Source organism: Centruroides sculpturatus, unplaced genomic scaffold (assembly GCF_000671375.1).
Source record: "Centruroides sculpturatus isolate CEXI.00-Female unplaced genomic scaffold, Cexi_2.0 scaffold898, whole genome shotgun sequence".
Taxonomy (NCBI): domain Eukaryota; kingdom Metazoa; phylum Arthropoda; class Arachnida; order Scorpiones; family Buthidae; genus Centruroides; species Centruroides sculpturatus.
In genome coordinates this window covers 60,826-86,245 of record NW_019385136.1, presented here as the reverse complement: position 1 = coordinate 86,245, position 25,420 = coordinate 60,826, and the positions used below count along the sequence as shown (strand labels likewise).

Below are 25,420 nucleotides of genomic sequence, written 5' to 3'. Positions count from 1 at the left end.
GGGGATTTGGTTTTATTTGTATATGGCAACACAACACATGGACAATCTGCCAAGGGGAATGTCTCCCTGGAGGACTTTTATAGGAAAGTGTTAGGTTACCTTCTAATTAGGTAACCTAAATGAAGAAAACCCAGAAAACTCCACATGGCCAGTGTTCAGTGGTTTTATCCGCTCAGTCACTGGTGGGCAATGGGCCTCTGGAAGAAACTTCCAGCATTCACTTTAGGAGAAACTTCAGTACCATACATAAAATTTCATTTTCATTAAAACTTCACTTAAATTTTTTCCACTGCACAACAACTTTTTAGACATCCTGAACTATTGTTATTTCATCTCAAATTGAGAAAGTTATTTTTTAAGCTTTTATATTGTAAATGAAGTCGTATTTTCAAAGACAGTAAGACTTACCAAAAATGAAGCATTGGCAGCAGTGACAGTTCCATGAGGTTTAATAAATGCAGGTTTTAGTTTAGAAACTTCTTCAAATGTAGAAATACGTATTCCATTATCTTTTTCTATCGGTTTGTCTTTATCTACCAATGAAAAATATTACATTTAAATGTTATTTACAGATATTATGCATGCATACACACACAGTAGAACCTAAGTTTAGCAGACACTCTTGGGATGAGAGGTTGAATGGTGCCTGTAAAAATAATTACCACATTTTTACAATATTCAAGGTTTTCATTTTGTAACTCAAAGTGTAAGAATGGGACTCAGAAATGCCAGAGAACAGTGAAAATCAAAATGCTATTTTTACCCAATTATCACTTAAACAAAAATTTGCATTAGAAGTTTTAACCTATCGTATGTTCAAAGTTTTCTCTGTTGCGTGTGACGCCATGTTGAATTTTTGTCGATGTTAAGCCTAACAAAAATTACGTTTTTGAAAAGAATAATTGTGGCTATTGTTTCCTTTGAAATTATTTTTTGCACAAACAAAATAGATATATTAATAAATGTAATAACCAAAAAAATTATATTTTGAAAGTTAGTTTTAATATAAAAATTATAACGACTAGCAACATCTAGTTTCAAAAACATTCCAAACGAGATATCTTGGGTCAACTGGTCAAAGTCAGAAGTCATGACCCAGGACAGGTTAAACACTATTTTCTACTAAATTATATAATAATCAGAAATTAATTAATTTGCAAATATATAAAAGATATGGCCTAAAGTGAAACTCAAAACCATACCTACTACTGTATCTAGACTTCCCAAGCAGAATGTCTGCCAATTTTTCCATTACATGATTCATTCTATTCTCATTATTATTTCCTTCTTTAAAGTTCAAGTTTCTTAATGTCTTTTGTCATGCAAAAAAAATGCCAATAGCAATCTACCAATGCTTGATGCAGTGAGTATCACAGTAATACATTAAAATAGAATTGTGAAACTTCATTTGACAAGTTTAAGAACACAAGTTTAAGAACACTATTCTATAAAATAATGGTAAAATGAAGATAAAGATAAACATGATAATTTTTAAATAATGTTAATGATTAATATGTAATTCATTGTACAACCCTCTTAATAAAGGTTTTGGAGCAAAAATACATAAAAATTTCTACTACTATGCCAGGACAAGACATTTGCCCTCTAAACCCAGGATGTACTGTATATATAATGCCATTAAGAAATCTTACTGGGAATTGTAATTGGTTCCACATCAGAAAGAAGACCTTCGTTACTAGCTTTGGCTGCCAAGGTGTGAGAACGTATGGCATATTCATCTTGTTCTCTTCGAGAAACTCCAAAAGCTGCGGCAAGACGATCTCCAGAATGGCCCATTGTCTCTCCCGATGAAAATTCCGATATGGATGGCAACTTAATGTAAAAATTAAAATTTGTACAGTTTGATATAATTTCTCATTTTAAAAATAATTTTAAATATAAATTAATGAAACATAACTTATTAATTATAATAGTATTTTAGCAAACTATTTTAAATTTGTGTTTAGTGATGTATAACAATATTACAGACTAAACAAATTATAATTCTGACCATTTATAAGATTATAAAAATTAAATAAAATCATAAGATCAATAAAATTTTTACTACAGAAAAATTTATAGCAATAAAATATAAAATATTGTGTATTGCAGGGGTCATCAACCTATGGCACACGGACCAATTTTCAGTAGCACTCCAATTGAATAGAAATGTAAAAAAAATTATATTTTAATTATTAATTACACATTTAAATGGAAGTCATAGCTCAGCATAGGCTGTGGTACATTAAAAACGAATCTCTTGTTTGTATCTTACAGCGCATGCATTTATGCTCCCTGTCGCCATTTGTATGTTATGCAAGTACTTCACATATAAGAACATAATTCAATTAACAATTAACTTCAAAATTACATTTTTGAAGTCTGTTATAACCAAACTAATTTTGATAACATATATAACAAACTTGATAGAATCATGTCGGCACTCAGAATAACACTATAACTTACATTCGGCACAACACCACTGAAAAGTTGCCGATCCCTGGTGTATTGCATTTAATAAAATGTTAATAAACTTTAATGAGATGCTATAAATCACCATAAATTTCACTATAAAAAGCCAACAAAATAAACATTTTCAATTATCTAAACTGGCCATTTTTGAGTTATTCCACAACAAATTTAACATTTAACAAAATACAAACATGATTGGTTGTAATACCATACAACATATTTTACAGAAGTGTAGATATTTCAAAGTAAATTTAATGCCCAATGATAAATCAAATGTTTATGATTTATTATAGAACAACTTCCAAGCCAGTCAGATAGTCTCTAAGTCTGGCTTGGAGGTCCTCCTATAAAATATAAAAGTTGATTAACCCCACCTGTGAGAATCTGAATATTGAATTGGTATTTTATAAGAATTTAAATCAATATAATATTTCAATATTAAATTCAAAACTTTTATTTTATAGTTGAGGAGAACAAGGAACAAACATTTCCTTTTTGACTGTTAGTTCCTGAGAGAGATCGTTCTCTCTCCTATGACTAAATAAGACTCATTTTGACATCCTGTCAGATGGTGGAAATACTTAATTCTCATTGGAAGAGAGTATTAGTATAAAAACAGTTTACATGCCAAACTCAGGGCACATAAGTTTAAAGAAGTTGCCATATACAGGTAGCCCTCGGTTTACTCTGGTTCAATTTACACCGATTCACAATAACGCCGCTGCACAATTCGCGATTTTGCTGTGTAATTCCCCGATTTTTCCTATGCCAGACTGATTTTTGTTTCAGTGTTGACGTATTTACCGAGCCGCAACATTGTACATTTGTTAAAACAAAAATTTTTATTGAATATATTTATTTTTTCTGTTTAATATTATTGGGTGTGTATACATTTGCATTAAATTAATATTAAAATACTAAACGTTTAGGTACCCACGAGTCAAGTTATCAAACTTAATAGTCCAATAAATGGCGTCCGAATCCATAGCGCCATTGAATTTATCCCGTATCAGTTCGTTCGGGAAAACACCCTACGATGCAGTAGCACTTCCGCCGATCACAAACTATCGTTAGTGAGACAAATCTACATCTCGTTGGCCAGACGATATCTATCTTTCCTTAATTTTCCCGCTCAAACTGACCTTACATATGCGCTACGGCGACTGGTGGTCAACCAATCGGTGTCTCCGCTCGTCCGTAGCTCTACGTCGGGTTAACGTATCCTTTCGACTATGGAAAGTTTGACGGTTGAACTTTGTGAGTTAGACAATGATTGGGAGCGAAGTGCGAATGTAAAAAGGAGCATCGTCGCATCCATTTGACCATATTCTGAAATTCTCAATGAAAGAATACAAAAATGTAAACAATTAAAGATGGATACTTTTCCCGAAAAATGTAAGAGATCCAAAACTAAAATTTTTAAATAAAAACATTTAACTTTATTTTATGATAAAATACATTTTAAAAATTAAATTTATTTGTACTTTGTATTATATTGAATTAATAAACAAAAATATTTGCATATTTTTCACTTATGTGGAACCTAACCCTATACCTCAGTGTAAATATGGGTTCGTTTTATGCCGATTCGATTTGCGCCGGTTTTTGTAGGAACAGAACTGCAGCGTAAACCGAGGGCTAGCTGTATTGATATTATGTCCGATCTCGGGTTCCCAATTTCCACCTCCTGAGGACATACGTATAATTGAGGTATTATGCTAATATTTATTGTAAACTCTCTCTCGTTTATATAGCAATAGTATTTTAATTAGCTAAGTCAATAAGTCAATGCTCTATTAGTTACTTTGTATATATCCATTTACATTTGAACTTTTATTTGTTTATTAAATACCTTTCTGTTTGTAAAAATGGAATTGAATGCTTATGTTAATTAAATATCGGACACCCTATCAACATATCTATCACACTCCCCACTCGTAACTAATAGCCCTCCTATAGCCATCCAGTGACAGTGTGAGTGGGTTTCACCAACCTGGCACTGTTAAACGTTTGATTTATTGTCCTAATCGAACCCGGTTCTCAAAGCACAACTCTAACCATAGACAATTGTGTGGTCAATGGGCATTAAATTTACTTTGAAAATTGACACTTCTCTATAATATAGTGTGTGTGGCATTGCAATCAGTCATGTTTGTATTTGCTTATATTTAAAATTTGTTCAAATTCATCAATTAACCCAAAGATAACCATTTAAGATGATTGAAAACATTTGTTAGTTTATTTTGCTGGCTTCTTATGGTTTTTCTGTGCTAATTAATATTAAATTTCTTTCCAGTTTTCAGAAGAGTATATAATATAGTCATTGATCAGTTAACTGAGCTTAGAGTTATATTACAAATTTTACAATGCGTTTTTTTAAATACACAATGTAATTTGTATAAAATTCAATCTGCTCTATATATATATATAAATGGACGTGTTTGTGTCTATACGTCACTCTGCAGCCAAAACTACACATCGCACATGAATGATGTTTGTGTGTGGTAGTAGCACCAAGTCTCCCATCATGCACTATGGTGGTTGCATCTCGATAGCTATAAGTGTGTGAGAGATATGGGGTTTGAAAGGGGTTGACTTCGAAAATGTGTGACGCTTCAATAAGAAATTTTCTAGAAAGTTTCAGAACATAGAGGTGAAATTTGGTACACAGTTAGGGTACGTCATGAAAACGCACACTAAGAAGGGATTTTTTGAAATTTCCCAGCAGAGGGGAGAGGGAGAGGATTAAGGCTTAACCTGAAGAAAGGCTTTTACTGTACTATTTTACTATTTTAGATGTGATTTTTTTGTTTTTAATTACGTTTAGTCTTCATTGAGAACTTAGGGGTATTAAATTGATAACATTTCAGACATTGTTATAAATATTTTTTATATATTTCAATTTTTTAACCAAATGTTCGAACCGTTTTAAATTAAAATTTCTTTTTGCATGTTGGTTCGATTATAGAACGATTGTAAGTGTTCCAGAAAATTTATCAAATAAAAACAGTTTGTTCAATTCTCATGATTCTCAGCAGTTGTTGTTAAATAACAATTACTATGGTTTTAGTTATTTGTCGAAACCGTGTCTTCTTTTTCTTGTTTCTTCTGATTCTATGTCACGACTTGGTGCATTTATAGACACTTGGCAAATAATTCCATCACCTACATTTACTTCTTACAGAAACGCGTTTCGGGCTTTCGCCCCTCTTCAGTCTGTTACGTCGATAGTTGTGACTTGTGTGTCCGTACTTCCCGCTCCCTTCCCCTCCCCTCTTTTTTCCCGACTTGACGGACTCCCCCGCATGCCTCGTAATTTGTAACATTACCCTTCTCCGAGTGTTGCACACAGCCTCGCCTGCGACTGTATAAACATTCTATTTTATTTTAATAATTGAAGCCAGTTTTTATGGATGTCGATGCTAAGGTTCTTGTTAATATTATTTTTGTCTATAGTAATTTCGTAGCTTTCTTTGAATTTCCTTTTGTACCAATTTTTTTCTTTGTGTACTATTGTTGCATCCTTTTTATCTATTTTGCAGTTGTGGGTCGTGCAGTGTTCGTAAAAAACTGAGTTGATTCTGTTATACTTCAGGTCTGCGATGTGTTCTTTTAGTCTTGTTTCTAATTTTCTTTTTGTTTCACCGATGTATACTTTTGGGGGTTCGCATGTGCAAGGTATTTTATAGACGACTTCGGTAGTGCTGTATTTGTCTGGTTGTTTATTTCTGTCGGGTACAGTCTTCCGGATTCTTTTTTGCAGGTTGTTATAGGTTGGGGCTAGCTTTATATCTATTTTTTCAAAGCTTTTGTTTACTTGTTCAAAGAAGCCACGGATGTAAGGGAAGGGTATGTATCTTACGGTGTTTCTTTCGTTTTGTTTATTTACCAGCCTTTTGTTGTTCATTTTCCTTTCCCAGTTGTTTAGCATTCGTTTTGGATAGCCGTTTAGTAGGAATTTTGTTCGTAGTTCGTTGAGGTGTTTTTCCTTCGTCGGTAGTGAGCTTGTTCTGTTCTCGATCTTTTTATATTCCATGATGAATATGTTTTCTTTTATGTACTGCGGGATGTTTGAGTTGTAGTTTAGCACTTTCCTGATCTCGCATGGTTTTGTGTATGGCTCGAATTCGATCCTGTTTTCTTTCCTGATTATTTTTATGTCGAGGTAATTTATTTCTGTGTTTGCCTCATTTTCTACCTTGAATTTGATGTTATCGTTTAATTTGTTTATTTTTTCTTCTATTTCTTCTAATTTTGTTAATTCTTGGTCGTATAGTATAATTATGTCATCCACGTATCGTTTATAGAACTTTATGCCTGTAAACTTTTTGATTGCTTGGTCTATATCTACCATGACAAGTTCTGCTAGCTTCGGTCCTATAACTGATCCCATGCTTATGCCTGTCCGTTGCGTGTAGAACTTATTGTTGACTTCGAAATAGTTGCTCCTGTATGCGAATTCTATTAGATCCATTACCTCTTCCTTTGCTTCAATCTTTTTTAGTGTACTTTCTATTAGGTTCCAGGTTATCGAAGGGTACATGTTTATTATATCTAGGCTTGCGAGTCTGTAATTTTTGCTCATTTTTATATTTTTCATGTCATGTATAAGTTCGTCTGCGTGCTTGATGGAGTATTCTGAATTATTGTACTTTTGTAATTCACGTTTTAAGTATTTTTCTAAATTATATAGGGTTGAGTTTTTGAAGTCGACGACGGGTCTTATTTGTTCGCCTGGCTTATGTGTTTTTAGTTGTATGTTTAGCTTAGGAGTTCTGCTATTTTCGTTTGCTAGAATATACTGTTTGTCTTTTCTTTCTATGTTTTTTAGTTGAAATTGCTTATTTATTCGTTTTTTGAGTTCAACATAAATGATTTCTTTTGGGTCTATTGGTAGTTCTCTGAAAGGCTCGCTATTAACTATTTCTGATTTTTTGGTTTGGATCCATTCCTGTTTCACTATGATAATCTGCTTGGATTTATCTGCTTTTATGATATCTATGTTATTTGCTTTTAAGTAGGTTTGTAGTTGTGCTATACTATCTTTAATTACTATGGTTGTTGAAATATTGAATGTAAATAGGGTTTGCTTGCAAAATCTGTGCAAGCAAAGCCACGGGTAACAGCTAGTGTGTATATATATATATGGATATTGTAAAGAAATTTAATTTCAATTTGATACAAAACTAAATCAAGCAACTTGTCACAAGAAAATGCATCCGTTTGATTTTTGAAGATTAAAGCATTGATTTTCTGAAGTTTTTTTTAAAGTAAACTATAAATTTTTGTTCATATTTTGTAAAAATTAAACCAATTTGTCCTCATTTAAACTCAAATTATTTCAGGCAATAGATATTAAAATTTAAAATTTTTTCAGTAGCCATTAAAACAAAACATAAAAAACAAGTTATTTTAGCTATTTGTTTTCATTGAATATCTTTAATCTATAAAAATATAAAATCAAAAAATAATCACAAATTTTGCTTTTAATCTTAAATTTATCTGTTCATTAATAAATGAACACTGTTCAAATTTTAATATTTGCATAACTATTTTCTTCATTTTTAAAAAACAGTATAAATCAAATTTTTATTAAATGTTTTGGATGTATTATATAGTGCATGTCAAACAAGTAGCAAATATTTCATTGACAAACTTTTAAATAAAATATTTTACTTACTTCAGGAACAAGAAATTTTGGTCTAAATTTAAGAAGCATATTTAATTTTTTTGCTGGTGTTTTGGCCTTATTTGCCGACAACATAAATTTACGCATGGAACGATTGAATCGAATGGGTACATCAGATAGAAATTCGACACCTCCGGCAATCACCACCTCACACTGGCCCGTTCCGAGAAGTCCCATTGCTAAATAAGAAATATATTAAAATCATTATTTCAATAAATTAAGAAAGAGAAAATTAACAGTTATAAATACCAGCACATTTATACTGTTCACATGAAATTATACAGAAATAATTCGTATAAAATATCAGCATTTAGTAAAATTAAATGTTCAGAAATTCAAGTATAAAGTTGTACACATTTAATTAAATCTGTTTTCTAAAGAATTAATCTTAATTACTTTTAAAATATTTAGTACTGTTTCAGCCAAAGGATTTGATTTATTCTTTTACAACTTGAAAAGGTAAAAATTTTTGTAATCAACAGATTCCGCTGTGAATAGGATCCATTACAGATGATCCATACAATACAACTGTACAAAAATGAACATTTCTCAATTTATTTTGGACTGAAACTTTGATAAATTGTTAATAAAATTTTCTAAGATTAAAAAAAAAAAAAAATCAATCAAGTTAGAATATATCTTTATAGACAAACTTAAAAATTCATCAAAAAGAAATACAAGTTTATAATTAACTCTTTATTCTTAGTTAATTCTTAGTAGCACAATTAAAATGAATTATAACAGTAGGGGACTAGCAGATTAATTATAAAACAATATGTAAAAGCAGATGTGAAACAGCTTTCTAATCAAAAATAGCAGATGTGAAACAGCTTTCTAATCAAAAATAGCAGATGTGAAACAGCTTTCTAATCAAAAATCAGTCAAATTAACAGCACATTTGTTTGTAAATACAACATTAAAATGTTAGCTAAAAGAATCATTCTCAATTTATTTAGTAGTAGTTTTTCCATGACAGTTGTTTCATTCATTTCCTCCAGTTTTACAAATTCCATAAAAGAATTTAAAGCATAATCATATAATTATTCTTTTCAAATAGCTTACAATTAGTTCATATCTCGACATGAAGATTATTAACATTATCTACAGTTAAACTGGTCCTTGACACTCGAACTGAAATTGTCTCAGCTAGTTTTCTTACATTCAAATTATTAAAAANTTTATATATTTTTTTTATACTTATTGGACTGCAATTTGAAAGAAATTATAGATATAAATATCTTCTTTCGTTTGTCTGTCTGTCCGTTCTTAATATCAAGAATGATTTTAGAAAGATGAAAGCCGAAACCAGATATGGAACAGGGACAAAAAGCCCTGATTAACTGTATACAAACTTCGGAAAAAATCGTAAATCACATTATTTCGACTCAAAAATGTCCAACTGAAAGGATAGATGACCGGCACGACTCTATTGCTAACAGGAAAAGTATGATGTACAGGGGCAAGACACTACTAATTTGAGATGGAGAGCATATATTTTAAATTATATAAACTTAAAAAATATGTTTAAAATTGTAGCTCGAAATTGTGACGACGTTTTAAATTAGATTTAAAAAATTACCTGTAGTAATTGCCTGGTTGGACGAAATACAAGCTTGAGTCACCGTATGAGCGGGAGTATGTTCTGAAAATCCGGCAGCTAATGCGGCCTAAAACAAACTTTATAGTTTAAAAAACTGAATTTTCAATTTTATAAATATTGCATTAACAAATATTTTAATTTCCATTTTCAAAACAGAAATTAAAAGACTAAAAATATGTTGCAATATAATATGACGGCTGACTAAATTTCAGAACAATATTTTTATCTACAGTGATATATATATATATATACAGTAGAGCAGTGATGGCGAATGTTTTTGAGAAGTGGGTCAAATTTTGTTCATTATTTTTTTTAGTATTAGCTCGTGGGTCATTAAGTCAGTAGTGTCACTTGGAAAGGGGGAGATGATGATGATTAAAAACTATTTTTTTTGGTTCGCACTTTTAAAATCCTCTAAAAAGTTTACATTTCCTTTTTGTTTTACAACTTTTATTTTTGCAAGTGAAGAGCAAAACACAAAGGTTGACATCAAAAAATTGATATCAATGGGGTGATACCATGAATTATCTACACCAGGTGACACCATGCCCAGTCGACAGTCGCCCCTGCACCGAGTATTTGAATGAACAAGGAATAATGAAAATCACATATATATTATGAAATGTTATTTATTAATAAATATAGTTACAGGTATGTGTATGTATAATAAAGTTGAAGTATGTTTAATGAGAAATCTGTCGTCGTTTATTTTCAGAGTTTCTTAATATTAGGTTCATATTCCATATTCATTAACACATTTGCAGTCAATTCATTTCCAAGTTTATTTCTATTGGTATATTTTACAAAATTTATTGAAGAAACAATTTTTCACATGAATATGTGAACCCAAATATCATTAAAAGAACATAGCAAGTTTCTTCATTGATATAAAATTATTTGGTAAAGAATCCCATATGTTTAATATAATAATTTCAATTTTTAGTGTGGGATCATTATTATCTGCACTACTTTCAGACATTTTTCCTTCAACTTCGGAAATAAAGTTTTCAAATTTATTTTTCTACACTATTCTGCTTTGAAATTCAACTAATTCCATTTCTAAATCATGGATAACAAGCCACATAAATTCGGTTAACTCCATTGCTTTGAATTCCATTTTGTATGGATATAAAATAAAGTGAAATGTATTTTCCAAACTTTTAAATTGATTAAATCTTTCCTACAGGAAATAAAAAGCTTGTTTTATTTCCTGTATATCATTAAATAATTTTTAATTGCATTTTCTTGAATGTCAAGCATATTTTCAAAACTTATTGTGTTTTGAAAATGTTTTTGTAATTGAGGAAAATATTTCATGATTTTCATTTCCAAATCCTTAGTAAAGATGTCAAGTTTCGTCATAAATACTTTAATATTTTCAATCATCATTAAAACAATTGTCCATTTCCTTGAAGTTTTTTATTCAGTTCATTAAAATGCTGAGTGATGTTGCATAAGAACATTAAATCATTTAACCAATCTATATTTGAAAATTCGTCAAAACTACTGTCTTTTTCATTCAAAAAGATCTTAATTTCTTCTAATGAAATGACAAACCAAAGAACTTGACTACAACTGAGCCAATGAACATTGTTGTATGTCAAAATCCATGAATACTGGCACTCAATTTCCTCTAATAATTGTACAAATTGTCATTTATTAAGACCTCTTGCATTTATAAAGTTGACAACATTTATTACAACTGGCATTACATTGGAAAATGTTTTTAAACCTTGCTTTGCACATAGAACTTGCTGGTGTATTATACAATGAAATTCAATCAGAGAATGTGTAATATTTTGCTTAAGATACTGAATAAAAACCAATGTTTTTTCCCCACCAAATTGGGTGCACAGTCTCTTGTTACAGAAACAATTTTCTGTAGGTCAATATCCATTTCTTTAATTAAATGCAATATCAAATTCTTTAAAAATATCAAGACCAGTACACTTCCCTTTCAATATTATTAGTTTCATTAGCTCTTCTTTCATTATATTGCCTGTTTTATATTGAGCAAAAACTGCTAATTGTGCATAACCATTTACATCATTACTCTCATCTAAAGCAATTGAATACATTTCTGCATAATTTAAGTCGTTATGTATTTGCAAAAAATATTTCTTTTTAATTCTATTACTCAATCTTTATTTGTATTGCGACTTATTGGTAACTCATTTATACGCTTTATAATCAAGTCTTTTTCTTTAAAATCTGCAAACAAAGTAGCACTACATTCTAAAAATGCTTGCTTTACAAACTCTCCTTCTGAAACAGGTTTCCCGTGGCAAGCAATGCAATGGGCAACTTGAAAACAAGCAGCTGTAATGTTATTTCCTGGAATCAAAAAAGTTTTGAAAACACTGATTTGTGAATGATTCTCTTTTTTCTTTTGTAAAAAATATGTTGTTCTTTTTTCATCTGTTGAAAGGCTGAGATTAGAATGCAACTTTTCAAAATGTCTTTTTACATTGTATGTACATGAAGTGACTTTTTTGTTACAAATTACACACAAAGTTGTTCTATTCTTTTCAATCATACCATATTTATCAAACCATTCTGTTTGATATGGTCTGGAACTTGTATTGTTTGTTTTTTATTTTTTTTAACTGCTGATATAGTACAGGGCTACAACTAAAAATATTTATATTTAGAATACAACAATTTGAAAAATTTCTTATTAACGTACTTGATATACATACATATGTAGATGAGAAACTTTAATAATGAAAAAATAATAATAATGTTGAATTATTAAACACTTCCAGATGCATAGGACAAGGCTGCCGTTTAGTTCAGCACTGTTACATCTCCCCATTCTATGATGCAATGAATATGTATGCACATCAAGTTTATGACTAACTGTCACAAGTACAGTGATATGATAGAAAATCAGCTAGCCAATGTTCACTTGGAAATATCTACTATATAAAATCGAAATGGGCAGTTCTGTGACAGTATGCCAAAAATGGTCACTAGGGGAATCCCTAGCTATTATTTAAATTAACAATATAAATTCTTTTATATTTATTTTATATTTTTACAGTATAAATCAGTATATTATTTTTATTTGTAATAGGAATTTATTAATTTATGAATTTATTATTTATACCATGGAATGACACCATGTACATTGGGCCTTTAGACTGGTTTTTTTAATAAATTTGACATCAGATATATATATATTATTTTTAATATTTTTGATTGTTCTCTCTTTTGATATAAAAAATAAGTTCATAAAAATCAACATGTGGGTCAGTGTCTGAACCGCGGGGTATTGGTTCACCATCACTGCAGTAGAGCATCGATTATCCAAATATCGATCAACCGAAAGCTTTCCAGTCAACAAACTTACATTTCCGCTAGTGGTGGGTGCTGAAATTTTTGGCCATGTCTTGGGCTACTCCAATATTATTTTTGTTGGTGTATGTGTTTTAGCTGGCAGCACTGGCACAACCATGAGAGGGTACTTAAGGATGTGCCAGATTTAAACGAATTTCAAAATGGGATATGTTAATATATTTTTTCGTACCTAATCGGTTATCCAAAAACACAATTTTCTGAACAACACCAGTCCCCAATTGATTTGGATAATCGATGCTCACACGATACACACACACACGCACACACACTACAGTAAAAGAAGTAAATATTAAACAACAGTTATCACAAAGATGTATTTTATAATGATTTCCTAAATGCAGAAGCATTCAAATTCGAGAGAGTAGTCTGATAACAAACAGTTAAAATATTTTGCTAAATATTTTTAGTACATAAAGTAAATTATCTGAATGATAATTTGACTTTGCAGAATAATTCCATGGAAATAAACTTAACATGGCCTCTCACCAAATATATTTGTATATGAAAACATTTATATTACTGTTATGTGGTTTTTCTTTCTTTTTGGCTCTGTCTCTGTCCTGTGGAGAGAAGGCCATTTTAATTGTACTCATCATGGGTTTGACCTGGCCTGCAACAAGAGCACCAGGATGATGAGGAATAGCACCCAGTATATCCAGAACGATTGCCCATGAAGAATTCCCCATAGAGTGAATCGCTTGGATTCAATCCAGATTCTCCAGAGCGGTAGGCTGCCATCTTAACCGCCTCGGCAATCTGGCCACCTATACACTGCTATGTAACAAATAAACTTTTTATTATTGTTTTTATTTTGTAAACAACAAGAAGATACTTTAACATGCTCTTTATAGATTCAACCTGCAGTAGAGCAGCAAAGCGATTAGGGATACGTCCAGAAATCCAGGCTAGATCACTCTAAAAGATTTTTCAGAGGTCTTTCAGAGTATCCGATACAAGCCTTTACTATGACAGCCATCGAATTTCGTCTATGAATAAATGTAATTAACATCTTTTTCACATTAAGATTTGATATTTTAAATGATAGTGAATATAATAATGTAAGTTGCTAATTGTACTCATCTCAAATAATTATTCAATAAAGCTAATTAAAATATTTTCAAATACTTTTTTCTTAAGAAAACCTTTAAGAAAAAATTGCACAGATCTGGAACAGTAGAAAATCAAGAAAACCTGTATCCATATTCAGATCTAAATCCACTATTCTGAAAATTTGCGTGCAGGAACTCCAGCACCTCAGGAAAAATGAGTCAGAGATCAGATCCAAAAAGCATATGCTTTTATTTGCATTGGAATTGCATTTTGGACTTATAAACCCTCATCAGTCCAATCATCTCATGTATATGACTAAAATTGATAATTAAATATGTCTGTATTGTATAGACATGTATACTGTACCTATTAGCAGAATTTCTGGCATATATATATATATATAAAAAGAATAAGATGTTCTCTTAACAACAACATTGATTCCATTGGAAAATCAATAACACTTGCCAGAGTATAAGAAATGATCCCACCAATACTTTGCTTCCACTTTAGGCATACTAATTACAATTCCTGTACTCTGATACTGATTCACATAACAAATTAAGTTCTAACTGGTGCATGGCTACATTTATAGTGCTTTTTAAACTTTGCATAGTTTCACAAATTTGATTTTCAAACACAAGTCAATAATTGATTGGGCCGCCACATAGGAACTGTTTTTTAAAAGTTTTTACGTAACAGGATGGATGAGTAATCTAAATAAAAAGGTCGACTTTGCCTGTAGAGACTGTTGTTCCTGAAGGTTTAAGAAGGACAGAAGGCAAAGTGTTTCTTCAATATGAAGATTTAGTGCTTCTTCAAAATATATTTTTAAAATCAATAATATGAATTTTCTGCTCTTTTGTTGTGCATGGTGGTGTATAGCGGCACCATTTTCAGCAGATGCAACTTGCCAGATGTGTTAAGAAACTTTAAACTTGAGTTAATAGTACACTCATTAATTAGCAGTGTTCCTCCCTGATCCATTTAGTTGTTATACTTTAATAAAATGTTAATTGACCAAAATACTCTCTACTATTTTCATTTAGATTAATTCCTAGAGATGATATCATTTGATTTTTATTTCATGTTAAGAAAAGACAACAGACACTTCTCTTTCATTTTTTTACTAATAAGAAATCAAATTTTAGACCAGAGGTCTCCAACCCACATAACTTCTTTTCACTGACATGATTTATCATGAACATTTGAATTAGTTCAAAGCATGTAAACTTCTGAATAGCCAACTAGAATTAATTGACTTCATTTCAAACAAAGTCTGTTAATTCTGGTTTCTGCTGTTTAAAGAAGAAAGTTACAGATATATACATCTATCTTTCATACCTTGCCCCCAGACTTGTCTTTTACAGCTCACGTGGGAAAAGCTGGAGATCCCTGTTTTAGACTATTCCACACCAGTAGATTTGTGTGTTTTGATAAAAATAAAAATTTTAGATCTTTTGAAGTAAACACAGAATGGCTATGGAGAACTTAACACACATAAACACAGTTCATTGGTTATGTAGACTTTAATGTAAAAAGAAATCTTTATTAAATAAAAAAAAAAATTTATATAATAAAGTCTACATAACTAATGAACTGTGATCCTGTATGATAAATTCTCCATAGTAATTCTCTTCCTACTTCTAATGACCTAAATAGAAAAAAGAAACAATCTGTTACTAAAAATTTTAGAATTAATACATACTTCTCTAGCAATGTTGCTAGTTTTGGATTCTTGAACAACAGTTCCAGCAATAATATAATCTACAGCATCTAAAAATATAAATTTTGTGATTTTAGAAATATTTTAAATCAATTTATTAAAACAGTGTGTCAGAGAAATTATCAATTTGCTAAAATAGTAAAGAAAACAAGAAATTTCATTCTTCAAAAAAAAGTAAAATAAAAAAATTAGCACATAGATGAACAAAAACTTTTTAATTTTACACATTTTTAAAAAACTTAGTAGTATAAACATTCAAAAATTGAAGTTCTTCAAAAGAAACAAACTAAAGTATCAAATTTATCATACATAACATTTACATTAAACGTCCTTTTCAAATGAGCCATTTCTTAAAGAATTCCAGACAGATAGATCAATGGCTCCATTCTTATTTGATGAATTTACCAGTATTGTATAAAAAAAGCTATGAAAAAAATTGTGAAAGGAAAGTCTTAAATAAAAAAATTGATTAAAATTGATGCAATGGAAAAGGGAAACCTTTTCCTAGTTAGAGATGTTAAAGCAATTTGAAATTAAGCCTCTTTTGCAATGAAAACATGCCAGTGAAAAAAGAAACATTGCAATTTTGCCAGGATTAGAAAATACCTTAAACTGTTTGTGGCAAAGGTAATGGAAGAGTCACTACTTTAAGTATCCTCTTTAAAAAGCTGTTACCTGTTTAAATTCCTGTGACATTTCAAGAAATTCATCAAACTAATTGGATTCTGCATTGCATGTTCTTGTTGATAACATTGTCACAGTAATAAGAGCAGATCAAATAACTGGGCAATTCAAAGATTTTGTAATGTAAATGATGTATCAAACGAGATTAAGAATTATTCAAGAGATTACAAGATATTATTCAAGAAATATCCAAGAGCTATTTGGATACATTTTAGCTGAGACTTATAGGACAAAATCCTCATCGGAACAAAATTTTTTGTTCAGCTCATGTTATCATCAAATGGTAACTCCAACTTACAAAAAGGATTTTCAATAAACAAAAAATTGTCCATCAATAATCAGAAAGAGTCCTTCTTAATTGTTCAAAGACATGTTTGCAATGCTGTTACTAACTTGGATGGTTTGAAGAAAATTAGTATCACTAAACTGAAAATCCATAATGTGATGAATGCAAGTGCACATTACAATGATGATTTAGAGAAAGAGCAGAAGGAAACTAAACTGAAAAACAAGCAAAGAATTACACAAGAGATAAAGAAGCTTGAGGAAAAGAAACAAAAGATTATGGAGGATACACAGAAAGAAATATCACTTGTTGAGGAAAGGTTAACCTAAAAGCTAAAGTCATGATGAAAAAATAAATTTATCGTGATTTTAAGGTGTGAATAAATGTCCTAATTAGTGAGTCCACTATCAGCTACTATATACATTCAGTATCTTTTATTTTTCAAGTTATGATTAAGTGACATATATCATGCAGAAAATATACACACTTATGGGGACTACCAATGAAAAATACATATTTTTCTGGATATTAAAAAAAATCTTGGAATATGCAGGTAATGTAAGGTTGGAATTCAGTGAACACCCTGTTAAAAGTACTTATTTTTTCTCAAAAATAGGCAAAAGTTTTTAATTAAAAGTGCTTGATTTTCTATTGCTGACTCAAAAACAATCAAAAATGTATATATCTTTATTAAAATAATTCTCTGTTCACCAATCAGAAACCAGATAGCAGAACACCTTATATTCACGACTTCAGTGATTTAGAGACAAGGTGATTTATTAACAAGTCATTCATTCGAATGAATCTAAAAGAAAAATTGTTAGAATCCATTAGTTTTGTAAATGATTCATCACTGCTGTAAGTTGCAAGCAGAAATATTCTACTCAAAAATGTTTTGATTTTAATTTGTAATAAATTTAATGAAAAAGTCATGTTTATAAAAATAATTAAATTCATCTTTCCAAACACACACAACACAGAATTTTTAAACTTTTTGTCAAAACTTTTTGTCAAGTGAGTTAAAATTATAAAAATTTCCATTAAATTGGCTAAAGCAATAAATTAATAACCATTTTAATTTAAAAACCTTTATGATTATAAACTCATGGTCTAAATATGGTAGCACTTGTCTTGAATGCTCTGCATATTATTTTATATTTAGAACCTCTGGGTAACAGTTTCCACATCCAGCCGAACAAAAAGTTTTTTTCTACTGTTATTTGTGTCTAATTATTTAATAAAACTTGTATTATCATTAAATTGTTTATGGAACCTCATCGGTTTGGAGCAGTTTTGGTGATATACTCACAATCTATTGGGAAAAACATTATAAAAATGTTTGCAGTCATGTTGTAGTTTCCTTGTTGTGATTCTGCAATTACAAATTTGGATAAATAACTGTTACTAGGTAGTTGTGAAATTAGTTGGCTTTAGTATTCTGGTTATTATTTCTTGAATTGCCTAGATAATTCAAGATCATGGATGGTGTATTTGGACAAACAAAGTATTGGGCAGTGTAACAAGTTGAATTTTCCTTGGTGACAAGAGTGGCAGATAATATACAGTACATCTTAATTAATAGATGTTCTATGTGTAATTCAAACTTCAGTGTTTCAAGCATGGGATGGCAGGCATTGGTCAGTTATTGAAGAGAGAAGGTGCACATTAGAACATTAAAGACCAAGGTTTCAATCATACTTATTCCATCCATCATCTTCAAAGTTCAAGTGACAATCCCACAAACAGCACAGAGCTAGTATCTTCTGTTGTCATATCTCCAGAAACAATCTGCATGTAATAATCCCAAGATTTATAAGCAAAGCATCATGGAAAAATTTCTTCTTTGTGATAAAGTAACATCGCAAATTATTTGGTGTTCATAAACTGTTTTAAATCATGATTTATTAAGAAACTGTAAGAATGATGTATCCATATTTAGTAAAATGTTTCCACATTGCAAAATCACAAGCAAAATGCAGATACATTAACAAAAATTTCCTATCTTATTGTTTATGGTACTACTACATTCTACATTCAGAATAAGATAAAATATTGAAATCAAGTCCTGCTTTTGTTACAAGATTTGATGACAACATAAAATTGCATAGATATAGAAAATGGATATTTCAGTGTGATGTTGGGATGTAAAGAAGAATCAAGTATCAACAAGGTACAGTACTTTTGACTTCCGAGTTTTAAAGACAATCTAAGGCAGAGGATTTTTTAAAATCTTTAAAGAATAGACTCTTGCATATTTCAATAAAGGGGCCAAATGTCAATTAAAAATTTAGAGAACTTGAAAAAGAAATTTCCTTGGAATAAGGATAGAAGAAAAATTTTCAATTTGGGATCCTGTGGCTGAACACACCCCCATAATGCATTTTAAAACAGACATTAATGGCACTGGCTGGAATATAATAGAATTTCTCCACAAGCTATATAATCTGAGAAAGATGGCCTATCTAGAATAGAAAGGGCAGTTCATAAAAATCATAGGTTGTGATCAATTTCCTGCCAACTTCAAGTTATCTACTGGCTTTGCAATTCAGCTGCTGAATTGCAAAGCCAGTAGATAACTTAAAGCTGGAAAAGCTTTATCAATTTATCTCATGTTGCTACCTTGTGAAGACTGTGAAAGGGATTATAGCAGAGTCAATGTGTACAAGTTTAAGAATTGTAGCACAGAATAGAGAGATTAGGTTAGAAGAAATTTTGGCAGTAGTTTCAAATGGAAAGACTAGTTGTAATGAAAAAAAAATTTCATTTTCCATAGAACTCCAGAATCTAAACTTCATCCCCTGTCTACTGTCTACATCATCAGCTATACAAAGATGGATCAAATATAAACGGTAATTTTGCTATTCTGCTTACCACACAGTTCCTAGCCACATGATGTAGAGTGCAGCTGATGTTTGATTTGTGAGGAGTGGGGGAACTGGCTTGGTTAACGAGTGAACTCAGTTTCGTCGTCAGTACAGCCATGACAGAGCAAAAGGTACATTCATCTGTTGCACAACGTATCATCGTAAAATTTTTAACTAACGAGGGGGTTAAACCCTCGGAAATTTTTAGTCAATTGAAGGCACAGTCTGGGGACAGTACACTGTCTCAGAATTGTGTGTATACATAGGCCAGAGAATTTAATGGTAGGCGAGAACATGTCAAAAATTAAGCTCATGATTGACACCCAAGGACAAGCCTTACAGATGACATCATCTCTGCCATTCAAGAGCTTATTGAACGTGATTGCCTGTTAACTGTCAAAGAAATCTCATCAGAAGAGGGTATCAGCTATGGGAGTGTTCAATCCATTATCATTGATCATCTTGGCTTCAGAAAAATTAGTGCCCGATGGGTTCCGAGGTTGTTGACCAGAAATCAAAAACAGATCAGGTTGAAATGGGCTGGGAAACTCTCAAACACCCTCCTTATAGTCCAGACTTGTCCCCCTGTGACTATTTTTTGTTCGCACCCTTGAAGGAATCACTTGGAGGAAAACGATTCGAAAGCAATGAAGAAGTCGAGGAGCACGTGCACAATTGCCCTCAATCTTTTTATGAGAGAGGGATATTGAAGCTTTCAAATCATTGGCAAAAGTGTTTAAAGCTTGCAGGAGGATATGTAGAGAAGAACTAAAGTTTTCACTTGTGTATATTATTAATCAATAAATGTCTAAAAGAAAATTACCATTTATATTTGATATACTGGAGGGTCCATGTCAACAAGTAAGAAAAATTGTTCATTGTCAGGTTTTGAGTACATGTACTGTACCTGTTGTGTACAGTACTCATTTCCACTTCTAACTTTTGCAGTATAAGAAATATGTTAGGAGGGAAAAATTTGCCAGTATAAAAATATTGGAAGGAGACATGTCCTCTATGTCTCTTACAGATTTTCCATACCCAGATTTAAAAAATTCCTGCATATTTCCCATATATTGAAGGGCATTTTAACAATCCCATACTTTTCCCCATGTATTTGAAGAAATATGGTCACCCTGTTTAACCACCACAAAAAATATCAAGCATTTTTAAGAACTTTCAAGGATTTTAACACTTATGGAAACCTTAAAAAAACTCCATTTTATATATAAAGAAATTATTAAACCATGTTTTATATTCATATAAATTAATAGACGTTGAATTTAATGTAACTAAATTAGCAATACAAATCCAGAATATTAAAAAATTTTAATTTAAATAGATTTAGTTAATAGAATTTTATTAACAATAATAAAAAGAAAATGAATATTACCTTTGGAAATTCCTGTTCTTCTTAACAAACTCCTAATTAAAAAGAAAGTCAAAATGTAATTGTAGTTACAGAATAAACAAAATAAATATTTAATACATAAAGTTAAGAAATTGATATTAAATCTGAACTATTTTTGGAAATCTCCATCATCTCTCTGACCAATTTTTTTAAAACTGATACTAATCAAAACCAAGGCTATATGAGAAACTTCTTTAATGTATTTAGTCTGAGACAAAGTAACACTTCCATGTAAACATTACTGGTTGTTTATATGGAATCGTTTTTGCATTAAACTGAAGAAAATCAACAGATATTAAAATTAATCTCCAATAACCCAATGCTGGTATGTGCTATCTAAGTTTATTCTATATGATAACCATAGAGTTTCTTCAAAATAGCCTTTTATGTGACAGAGTTGTTTCAACTACATTTTTGAAAATTAAGCTAAGAAATAGATCATGAAGACCGAGAAGCCTTCTAAAAATTACATAACTGTCTTTCAGTGTTAATAAACTTGAATTAATTTAAAACACATAAAAATAATAAAAATTAATACCAAAATTCAGCAAGAAAAAGTTACTTTAGTAAGCAAAACAAACATTTTCAACTGTTTTAAATGGTCATTATCAGGTTTAATTGAGTAAATTTGAAAGATGAATATAGTAGAAATACAAAGATTTTTAAAAAAGAAAAAACAACTTTATTGGACATAACATTATGCCTAATAGGTGATGTATACAATCAAATGAATTATAGTCCATGCTTTTATGAGTATGGAGGAGCATCCAATTAATCTACTACAAAAAAAACTTTAAGACGATTAGATGGTTTCCATGTCCTGGTAAAATTCATGTTATTTGAGTAACACAAATTTTCCATAAGAAAAGGTCTATCCACCACTGCCTTACAATGGAGAATAATGTTCAGACATCTTAAATGAAGATACCATCTTACATTCAACTTGTGACTTTACCCACTCAAACATTTGTAGAAACTGGTCATTAACAATGCAGCAGATCAAAGGTCATTAATTGCATTGCAATCAAGACATGGAATTTGTTGTTAAAATGTTTATTTGAATTGCATTGAGTTATACAAATTGTTTATTTGTACAGTAGTACCTCAGGATATGAACACTTCAGCATACAAAATTTTCAGGTTGTGACATGAAATTTGAACATGTTTTTGCTACACGGTACAAACAAAAACTCACCATACGATGTCACATTATTTCGCAGCACTACCGCCATGATCACATGTTCCTTCTGTTCATCGGTCCCAGTCCACGTGTTTGCTTTGTCGTGGAAGGATCTCACTCGATAAAGGAAATTTTGAGGTATTATCAGAAAGTGACTGATTTTATTAAAAAGAAACATCCCAAAAAGGTTCACACTGGCCATATTGCTGCTCAGTTTAATGACATTTGCCTAAGTCATTTTAAAAACATTTTAAAAAGTAGGCAAAGCCAAACCTCTCTGGATAGATATTTTACCAAGCAACCTCTATCCAAGTGCTGGTGGAAGTGAAGGAAAGAAAGCAAAACGCAGTGAATAAAACATTTAAAATATATATATATATATATATAATTAGTGTTAAGTTATTTTTAAGTTAGTTACATTATGTTATGTATGTTAAGTTTTAGTATCATTTCCCTTTTCCCTCTCCTCCATCACCAGTTTACACCTCCACTGTCGTCTATCCTCAAAGGTAAAGTGCAAATAAAGCTACATTTTTTATCAATTATTATTCTATTATGGTTATTTATACATTTACAACTACAAAACACATTTTTCAGTGTTTTCTTTACTAAAGTTATTTTTTTTCAATGTACTACTTAGCTTTAATTTGAGTGTATTTTTCATGTTGGAACAGATAATTTGGTTTTACATGTAATCATATGGGGAAAAATGATTCACCTTACAACATTTTCATGATACAATCTCAGTTTCGGAATGGATTAATTTCATATCCTGAGGTACTACTGTATATACTTGCAAGTACTTTGGATGAAAATAATAAATAGAAGAATATATATATATATTTTTATAAAAACAATCTAAAAACAACTTGTGTTCTTTTCACATTTGTTCTTCATCCTGAAGAATAACAATTTATATTTTCATAAAAAGTGCTTACAAATGTAATTTTATTTTTGTGCTGTTTTAAATTAATTAAAGTCTAAAAATCATTTTGTAGGTATGTTTAATATATATTAAATATTTTTAGAATATTGTATATAAAGCCATTTACTTACAAAAATGCATTTCTTTGTAAATCATATGACATCAAATCATTGTAATGTGTTCCAGATACTAAAAACGGAGTGCGAACTGCTTCAACAAGTACGATATTTTTAAGGCCTGGTTTTGAGAGTGTTTTCTTCTTTTCTACATATACAGATTTAAAAATTTTAATATCTAATATAATCTATATACAGTGCATCCACTTAAACATCTATTCAAGGGTAAAAGGTATCTTTCCAACATTGCATGAGTGTGTTGAGAACATATTTAAAACTACAGTAACATAAAAGTATTACTATAATTTTAAATATGTTTACAGCAGTAATACAAAGATATAGACGGTTAAACATGGCATTATGGATGGCATGTAGAATTCCTAATGTCATTCGACTTGTTGTTCAATTCAGTAGCAGTGCTGATCTGCAGTGACGAATTTAACAAGCCTAATGCCATCAGGAATGCTACATGCAAAGTGATGCAATCACTATAAAGATCTGTTAACAATGCACTGCAATTCCAAAATTGCAGATTTTGGTGCTGCTGTTGAAATGTTTTGCGAATTATTTCATTTGAAACATTTTAAAAGTAATTCATTTTTGTGATGCAATGCCTTGTTCAGAAGGTATAAAGTTAATAATTTAAATTTAGTGTATGTAGCATCTTCCTTCAACAAAATAGATAAAACATTTTAAATATACAAGTTTTGTCAAATCTGATTTCATTTTACTAATGAGTATTTAAAAAAAAAAATTATTACAAACAGAATATTGATTCATGGTAATTAAAACTAATTTACTGTCACATCATATAAGAATTTGACTTTTCCAGCATGAAAGCAGCCATCTTTGTTGCAGCAAGAAATGCAACTGAAACAAGCACTGCAGATTTAACCTCAAACCAGTTGACTATGCTGCAAGGATCACTGTATGCAGCATTTCAAGAAAACAAGTTCAACAATGCTCTCAATAGCATCACTTAGTATTGCTTAGTTTAACAGATTTAGACAGTATTGATTGTTTCACAGGTCTCTCATATGCATATCTCCAGTTTGACAACATCATGTGGTATTACTGGGCATGCATCATACATAAATGTTTTCAGATGACCCCAGAGGATTCAAGTCTGGAGAATGTGATGGCCATGAAACAGGACATTATCTTATCAAGCAGTTGCCAAACTTACATGCCTGTACAGGAATGAGCTGATTTGTTATCATACTGTTATTAAACCATTCATTCATTGTGTTCAGAATGTTCAGATATTTGTCACTATTAAGGATGCTGTCAATGAATATGAGACCAAGAAGTTTCTCACCACAAATTCCATACCAGACATTTTGGGTAAAATGCACTTGAGATGTAAAATGTGCAAATTACCGTGTGGCATTCTCAGCATGTTGTGCTGATTACAGATAGCAAGCAGAATGAATGCACATCCTGGCAATGTAATATCCAGTGTATTTGTGTCCACTGCAGTCCACAACCTAACTCAACAAATGCTGAAAAGATCTCTCTTGCTCTCGGATAAATGTTTAAGTTGATATCCTGTGTATTTTAAATAACCAAATTAACTGTTTGTCACATTTTTTATAACATACCTTCAACTTTAGTATTTGAGATTGGACTAGTGGATAAGCTGCATGCTATATCTAAAAAGATTTAATGAAAAAAAAAGTAATTAAAAATTAAGATACTAAAAATGGTAATAAAAACACAACAAAATTGATTATAAATACTGTATAAATCAATTATTAAGAACTATATAGTATATACTATAATTATAAATTCATATAATTACTCAATTATTTGTAACAGATTCATACATGTATTTTCTAAATTTTATCATGATCTCAGACTCTCAATTACAGTCGACCCCCCTATAAGATCATTGATTTTTCCGTTTTATCTGAATTACATGTTGTACGAGTCAGTTAGATTTTACAAATACGTGTGCCGGACTGTGAACGGCTCACATATTTGTAAAATCTAAGTGACTCGTACAACATGTAATTCAGATAAAACGGAAAAATCAATGATCTTATAGGGGGGTCGACTGTAAT

General features: G+C 30.7%; 1 protein-coding gene across 1 annotated transcript in view; it reads right to left on the bottom strand.

The window, feature by feature from the left end:
- LOC111635280 (trifunctional enzyme subunit beta, mitochondrial-like) overlaps window positions 1-25,420 on the bottom strand; it is a 38,465-nt gene that overhangs the window by 8,566 nt on the left and 4,479 nt on the right. The window contains exons 2-9 of the mRNA XM_023380202.1: window positions 24,959-25,009; window positions 23,373-23,505; window positions 21,119-21,150; window positions 15,877-15,944; window positions 9,741-9,828; window positions 8,153-8,340; window positions 1,653-1,833; window positions 409-533 (exon numbers count right to left, since the gene is read on the bottom strand). Coding sequence (XP_023235970.1) covers window positions 409-533; window positions 1,653-1,833; window positions 8,153-8,340; window positions 9,741-9,828; window positions 15,877-15,944; window positions 21,119-21,150; window positions 23,373-23,505; window positions 24,959-25,009 — 866 coding nt within the window. The remainder of the gene's footprint in view (window positions 1-408; window positions 534-1,652; window positions 1,834-8,152; window positions 8,341-9,740; window positions 9,829-15,876; window positions 15,945-21,118; window positions 21,151-23,372; window positions 23,506-24,958; window positions 25,010-25,420) is intronic.